General features: G+C 49.0%; 1 protein-coding gene across 1 annotated transcript; it reads right to left on the bottom strand.

Annotated features, from left to right (window-relative positions):
- Nucleotides 1-6,100: 6,100 nt before the first annotated feature.
- Nucleotides 6,101-7,221, bottom strand: LOC125555925 (protein LURP-one-related 8-like). The gene has a single exon (XM_048718729.1). The coding sequence runs from the start codon at nt 7,129-7,131 to the stop codon at nt 6,439-6,441; it is 693 nt and encodes a 230-aa protein (XP_048574686.1). The 5' UTR covers nt 7,132-7,221; the 3' UTR covers nt 6,101-6,438.
- Between the last annotated feature and the right edge of the window lie 1,155 nt (nt 7,222-8,376).

Here is an 8,376-nt window from a genome sequence, read left to right as displayed (position 1 = left end):
CTGATAGTAGTGTTACTATCTACAAAGCTAGAATTGTCGCAAAAAGGTTTTTGACAAGTTCAAGGTGTTGACTACGATGAGAGTTTCTCACTCGTATCTATGCTTAAGTCTGTCTGAATCATGTTAGCAATTGCCGCATTTTATGAAATCTGGCAAATGGATAAACAAAACTGCATTCTTTAATGGATTTATTAAAGAAGAGTTGTATATGATGCAACCAGAAGGTTTTGTCAATCCTAAAGGTACTAACAAAATATGCAAGCTCCAGCGATCCATCTATGGACTGGTGCAAGCATCTCGAAGTTGGAATATACGCTTTGATAAGTTGATCAAAGCATATAGTTTTATACAGACTTGCGGTCAAGCCTGTATTTACAAGAAAGTGAGTGGGAGCACTACAACATTTCTGATAAGTATATGTGAATGACATATTGTTGATCGGAGATAATGTAGAATTATTCTGCAAAGCATAAAGGAATATTTGAAAGGAGTTTTTCAAAGAAAGACCTCGGTGAAGCTGCTTACATATTGAGCATCAAGATCTATAAAGATAGATAAAGACGCTTGATAAGTTTTTCAATGAGTACATACCTTGACAAGATTTTGAAGTAGTTCAAAATGGAACAGTCAAAGAAGGAGTTCTTGCCTGTGTTACAAGGTGTGAAGTTGAGTAAGACTCAAAACCCGACCACGACAGAAGATAGAGAGAGAATGAAAGTCATTCCCTATGCCTCAGCCATAGGTTCTATAAAGTATGCCATGTTGTGTACCAGACGTATTGTATACCCTGCCCTGAGTTTGGCAAGGGAGTACAATAGTGATCTAGGAGTAGATCACTGGACATTGGTCAAAATTATCCTTAGTGGAATAAGGATTTGTTTCTCGATTATGGATGTGACAAAAGGTTCGTCGTAAAGGGTTACGTCGATGCAACTTTTGACACTGATTCAGATGACTCAAAGTCTCAATCTAGATACATATTGAAAGTGAGAGCAATTAGCTAGAGTAGCTCCGTCCAGAGCATTGTCGACATAGAAATTTGCAAAATACATACGGATCTGAATGTGCAGACCCGTTGACTAAACTTCCCTCACAAGCAAAACATGATCACACCTTAGTACTCTTTGGGTATTAATCACATAGCGATGTGAACTAGATTATTGACTCTAGTAAACCCTTTGGGTGTAGGTCACATGATGATGTGAACTATGGGTGTTAATCACATGGTGACGTGAAGTATTGATGTTAAATCACATGGCGATGTGAACTAGATTATTGACTCTAGTGCAAGTGGGAGACTGAAGGAAATATGCCCTAGAGGCGATAATAAAGTTATTATTTATTTCCTTATATCATGATAAATTTTTATTATTCATGCTAGAATTGTATTAACCAGAAACATAATACATGTGTGAATACATAGGCAAATAATATGTCACTAGTATGCCTCTACTTGACTAGCTCGTTGAATCAAAGATGGTTAAGTTTCCTAGCCATAGACACGAGTTGTCATTTGATTAACGGGGTCACATCATTAGCGAATGATGTGATTGACTTGACCCATTCCATTAGCATAGCACTTGATCGTTTAGTTTGGTTCTATTGCTTTCTTCATAACTTATACATGTTCCTATGACTATGAGATTATGCAACTCCCATTTACCAGAGAAACACTTTGTGTGCTACCAAACGTCACAACGTAACTGGGTGATTGTAAAGGTGCTCTACAGGTGTCTCCGAAGGTACTTGTTGGGTTGGCATATTTCGAGATTAGGATTTGTCACTCCGATTGTCGGAGAGGTATCTCTGGGCCCACTCGGTAATGCACATCACTATAAGCCTTGCAAGCATTGCAACTAATGAGTTAGTTGCGGGATGATGTGTTACGGAACGAGTAAAGAGACTTGCCGGTAATGAGATTGAACTAGGTATTGAGATACTGACGATCGAATCTTGGGCAAGTAACATACCGATGACAAAGGGAACAACGTATGTTGTTATGCGGTTTAACCGATAAAGATCTTCGTAGAATATGTAGGAGCCAATATGAGCATCCAGGTTTCGCTATTGGTTACTGACCGGAGACGTTTCTCGGTCATTTCTACATAGTTCTCGAACCCATAGGGTCTGCACGCTTAAAGTTCGATGACGGTTATATTATGAGTTTATGTGTTTTGATGTACCGAAGGAGTTCGGAGTCCCGGATGAGATCGGGGACATGACGAGGAGTCTCGAAATGGTCGAGACATAAAGATCGATATATTGGACGACTATATTCGGACATCGGAAAGGTTCCGAGTGATTCAGGTATTTTTGGGAGTACCAGGGAGTTACGGTAATTCGTATTGGGCCTTAATGGGCCATACGGGAAAGGAGAGAAATGCCTCAAAGGGTGGCCGCACCCCTCCCCATGGGCTGGTCCGAATTGGACTAGGGAGGGGGCGTCCCCTTCCTTCCTTCTCATTTTCCCTTCCCTTTCCTTCCCTCCTACTCCTACTACTTGGAAGGGCTCCTAGTTCTATTAGGAAAGGGGGAATCCTACTCCCGGTGGGAGTAGGACTCCCCTAGGGCGCGCCATAGAGAGGGCCGGCCCTCCCTCTCCTCCACTCCTTTATATATGGGGGCAGGGGCACCCCCAAAGACACAACAATTGATCTCTTGATCTCTTAGCCGTGTGCGGTGCCCCCCTCCACTATAATCCACCTCGATCATATCGTAGCGGTGCTTAGGCGAAGCTCTGCGTCGGTAGAACATCATCATCGTCACCACGCCGTCGTGCTGACGAAACTCTCCCTCAACACTCGGCTGGATCGGAATTCGAGGGACGTCATCGAGTTGAACGTGTGTAGAACTCGGAGGTGCCATGCGTTCGGTACTTGGTCGGTCGGATCATGAAGACGTACGACTACATCAACCGCGTTGTATTAACGCTTCCGCTTTCGGTCTACGAGGGTACGTGGACAACACTCTCCCCTCTCGTTGCTATGCATCATCATGATCTTGCATGTGCGTAGGAATTTTTTTGAAATTACTACGTTCCCCAACACGAATTAGTCTGACATAAGGTCTCAGTAGTAACAGACCCCGATCGATCCTGCCGTACAACATCTGCGATGGTGCTTTGTAAACCCAACTCTGCCCAGAGTTCTTTCGCCCTTTTGCAAATAAACAGACAATGTTTATTGTCCTCAACTCCAACCGCATATAGCGTACATTGAGGGATAAGGGGTATGTGTCTGTTCGCAAGGATTCCATAGCAAGGTAACCATCCCTTTAGGATCTTCTACGCAACTTTTTATTTTTTCATGGGATTTTGAGGTTCTAGATCTCCTTCCAAATTGTGTTTGTGTACACATTTCCCTATCCATATCCACGAACAAGGAGTTGGCCATACTAATGCTCAAATTCTCCATGGTATGTCAATTGTACTGAGAAGGTTTTTGATCGCGTGTAATTCCTTGTGACAAAATCCTTCAGTAGGTGTACATTCAACGGGATTTGTAGGATTCTATGAGCATCTACTGGAGAAAAAAAATATCTCTTATCAAGGTTTCATCCCACCGTACATGGTAAGGATATATGATTTTGTCCACACATTTGAGCATAGTTACACCTCTAGGGTGATAACTTTCGATGAAGGGCTTGATGGGATCCAGTCTTGCCAAATATTAATTTTTTAATCTGATGCCACTCACCAAATGCAAGCCCTTTGAAAAGTTTGGATGCCTGCTACGATACTCTGTCATGTATAGGAAAATCACTTCTTTGGTCTGACCTTCAATATGTCCCCGTCGAGATAATACTCTGCACTCAACACACATGCACATAAGGAGTCCGGATTCTGAATAAGTCGCCAACGCTGTTTTGATAACATAGCAAGGTTAGAACCATGTAGGTCTCTAAATCCCAGACCCTCTTTCTTCGGTACACACATTATCTACCATGTGAACCAATGCATCTTCCTCCTCTCATCATTATCACCCCACCAATCTAGTTATATCATCAGTAATTTTTTACAAATTCCTTTGGGTAGTTTAAGCACTGACATTGCATATGATGGAATTGCTTGAGCTAGTGACTTCAGCAAAATTTCCTTACCCTGCATAGAAAGAATTGTTTTCTTCCACCCTTTAAGACGTTGGCAGACACAGTCAATGAGATGCTGAACAATCGTTTCTATCCAAAATATGTATGTGAAAGATATTCAGTAACAATATGTAGATCTGTGCATACATCCTCCCGTATACCAACAGGATTAGTTCCACGAAGGGATTGGTTTCCCTACAATCAAACAAGGCCTTAGGGAGGACTACCAAGCAAACATTGCATGAATCACGAAGGGTAGCAGATGTTGTTGCATTAGGGCATCTCCAATGGCAAGCCGTAAATTTCCTCCCGCATCCGTCCACGGACAGGGGGGACCAGTCCGCAGACACGAATGCGGGTGGCCGTCATCCAACCATAGTCGCATGCATTGCAAACACTTTTTCAACAAATCGGATGAAATTCATGCAAACATGGACGGATTTCATATAAACATGACGGGTTTCATACAAATACGATGGATTTTTATTACATTTTTAACATTTAGAACAAAAACAAAACGACCCGACTCTAAACCTATCCTATGGTGGCGGTGCCCGGCTACCAAGCCCGTGTCGTCCTCCATCCGCTATCTCATGAGCACCGGCGATAGGACCCGTGAAGTGAAGATGCCGTCTCCGGCAAGGAAGAGTAGAACACGGGAGACAGATGGACCCACACGAGACTTAAGGCCCTGCTGCCTCCCGTGGCCTACTCATCCTCGCAGGAGTCCGCGACCTGTCCCTCGCTGGTGGACGTGAGGCCCACGATGGAAATGGTGGCGCCGACGATGTTGTCGTCCCACCAGGCCGCCTGATAGTTCGTCGGTGGCACGTAAGACGCACAACTAGCATTGTTGTCCTCCGAGATCGCCTGCAGCTGTGCCTCCGTGGCTGCCTCTTTCTGGCGAGCGGCGGCTTGAGCGCGGACGGCATCGTAGATCGCACCCTGCTCCACGACGAACTTGGGGTTCACCGTGACCATGGGCGCCATAGCCTCCTCTCTCGTGCGCTCGCCGTAGATCTGGCCCTCCGCTAGCCGGTGTTACTCCAAGGAACAAGTTGTACCACTGTTCCTCCCGTGCCTGCTGAAACGCCGAAAAAGGTGTCAGCGCAGGGTGCACCTCCGCCATGGTGGTGTTGTAGTGCGCTTGCTCCATGGTGAAGCCTGCGTACACAAGAGGCGTGGGAGCCGGGGCGGTGTCGTCAGAGCCCGTCTCCATCGTGGTGTCGTCCTCATCGTCGGAGACCTCACGTGAGCTGGCCAGCAAGTCGGCCTCGATCCGCCTGGCGTGGCGGCTCTCCCAGGCAACGGCAAGGACGGCCACCGTGTGCGGCTCTCGCACAGTGCTTCGCTAGCCTGCAGTCATGGCAGACGTAGTGCAAGGGAGGAGGATGGGGAGTGGCTTGTGTTGTGGAGTAGAGTTAGCCGAGTGTGGTCGCCTTCAAATAGCGGATTTCGGTGAGGCCAGGCCTTCGGTGCGTCAATGCGCGGCGTGGGAGTGGGTTTCTTGGTCGGTGAGCCTGCTTAATGGCGGCATACGGATAGACAGGGCATTGAACGGGCGTGGTATATATCTGTCCCATCTCGTCCAGTCACACGTCTCCGGCATTGAACAGGCACGAACATCGGAGATGCGTCTCGGGCGGCGCCTTCGGCTTGCGCGCCGCTTCAAGGGCGAAGGCGGTGAGAGGTCATGTCCGCCATGAGCCGTCTTCAATGCGGAGCGGCGCGCTCTACAACGACATGGATGCGGACAGCTGGCGCCAAGTGGGAACACGCACTGACGAGGAAGGAGGGTTTGGGTGGGCCAGGGTGGTTAGAAGAGGACGTGGGAGCAGGCCGAACTCCTGCAAAGCTCCCATGTTTGTCTACTGTTTACGGGAGAAAGTACGTTCAAACCGTGTTGTGGATCGATACAGAATCGCGTTGGATGGCTTTCGCGGTTTGAAGAGTGCAGTTTGGAAGGACGCATGAGGTTTAAGGGTCGGTGTTGAAGATGCCCTTACACGATCGGTGACACAAGCATTCACTTTAGTATATCACTGACATTTCAGATCCATGTACATAGTATTTTTAGCATCATCCATGAACAAGTTTCAGAGGCTGACCGTATATACACCGATTCCTAAGTCATGCATGCATCCAGCCTCCGTAGCCTTGTTTTCTAAATTTAAATGAAAATTACTCTTCTGCTTTGCTACTACATTCTGCGGGGCAATCTGCACCTAAAACTGTGCTCACGCCGACAGGTGGGGCCAGTAGCTTTCCCCTTGCGAAGAACCTTGTTGCCGTGTGGGGTCGCCAGGTCAGCGGCTTCACCAGCTGGCTCCTACCGCGGCCAGTGTACTCCTCCTACGCCGACCAGCTCCTGGGCAGCAGCGACGTCCGCGACGAGGCGGCGCCGAACATCTGGTCGAGGGCGACGACGACGCCCATGGACAGCGCCGTTCCCAGGCGGTGGTCAGGCACCACCAGCCGGAACACGTCGTCCCCCACCGACTCCTTCCGCCGCACCTCCGCCACGGGGGCGCCCCCGCGCGCGTCCCGCACCGCGCAGCTCCGCCGCCCGTACGACCCCTCCACGACGTAGGCGGCCGCGTCGGCGCCGGCCGAAGAGGGCCCCAGCGGCGTGACGTGCGCGAGCGTCTTGTCAGACGCGCGGCGGCGGAGGCCGGTGTGGTGACGGCGCACGGAGAGGAGCGGCTTCGCGGCGGTGGCGGAGGCGCTCGCGTCGCCCTCGTACACCACCCAGTGCTCCCCCAGGCCCAGGCCGAGCTTGATCTTGCGCCGCACGGTGAGGAGCGGCTTCCCCGCGGCGTCCATGAGCACGACGTCCTCGGCGCGGCGTCGGCTCCCCGACGAGGAGCCGTAGCGGTCGACGCGGAAGGCGAGGCCGCCGGCGGAGTCGAAGACGGTGAAGCCGTCGCAGTTGAAGAGCAGAGACTTGCGCCACACCGTCAGCACCGTGGGCTGCTGCTCCTCGACGACGGCCCTGCCTCCAGCCGGCAGCTCTGGCGCGGCGACGTTGGGGTGCACCTTGGCCATGCCGCTAGCTCGTAGATAGTTAGCTTGGCTCGCGGAGAGGGGCGCGGTCGAGCTGGCCGGCGTGCTTGCGGTCAGGAGGTTGGAGGAGAGGTGGAGAATGAGGAGAATCGGGGAGGCGGGCGGGGGATATATACCGGCCGGGTTGGACGGGAGGGCGGCCGAGCTAGGAATAAGGTGAGGTGGACGGCAGAGCACCGGATGCATGTCTTGTCTACGTGAGAATACTTTTCAGTTTATCAGAGTTTTTCCTCGAGGACCTGCTTTTTGTCACTAGACAACAATGGACATTTTCTTTTCTTTTTTCGTCTCGGCAGTTGCAAGCTAGCATGCTAGCATTATTCTTGATTGATCGACATGGAAATAGGAATTTCGCAAACACAGAGCACATGGAAATAACGAAACTATCAAAGAGACGACAAATCTCTCTCCTTTTCTAATATTTCCCATTTGTTGCTGTCATTGGATGTATGAATGACGGGCTACCGCGGGGGCATGAGGGAATCAGGATAAATCGTGGACGGGCGGGCGGGCGGGCGGGCGGCTGGGCGGCCGTGCAAAGAACATATTCGTTGAGCAACAGCTAACCGCACCGGACTAAATTTGATCACTTTGTTGTAATCTCCTCAAAATGTAGATAGATAAAGTCGTAGTGATATGGTCCATAGTGGAAGGCTGCGGCAAGGAATGAAAGTTGTATACCTTGCCTCCAAAGCAAGGGTCCTCAAACATCGCATGCATGTAGGACGTATGTGCGCGTATAAATTCCATTCCCTAAATTCGCTTAATAGTTAACCTAGAAGGAGCCATAGTGTAATGAACTGTTTTTTTTCAGGCGGGGAAAATATGTGTCTTGGTCATATAACTCGTGAATTTCATTTCATGGCATATAACTCATGCATGTACGTAGACTAGAGCAGTATGTAGCTCGCCACACTAGCCTATACCGCTGGTCAGTTCATTGGATGGAAAACTAGAAGCTACACTAGGGCAAGTATGCCAGTTAGGGTGATGTCTACCAACTGGATCCTAATTGTTGCTCCATGCATGCATGCAATTCAGTACAGTACTCCCTCTGTCCCGTGATGTTAGACATTTTTCGACACTAGTGATCCAGCACCTACATGCAAATGATCCTTTGTCCAAAACTGACGTGTACGGATTTTTTTTTCCAAGGTGGGAATTGGGAAACGCAGAAAACAGAACATATGCTCGCTATATAAATCAGAATTTGACGCGCATATGCCA

This window comes from Triticum urartu, chromosome 5 (assembly GCF_003073215.2).
Source record: "Triticum urartu cultivar G1812 chromosome 5, Tu2.1, whole genome shotgun sequence".
Classification (NCBI taxonomy): Eukaryota; Viridiplantae; Streptophyta; class Magnoliopsida; order Poales; family Poaceae; genus Triticum; species Triticum urartu.
This window is presented reverse-complemented; position numbering and strand designations above follow the sequence as displayed.

Bases quoted from the DNA above. Each gene is read 5' to 3' on its own strand.
- LOC125555925 (XM_048718729.1), bottom strand. From the start codon at position 7,131: ATGGCCAAGGTGCACCCCAACGTCGCCGCGCCAGAGCTGCCGGCTGGA.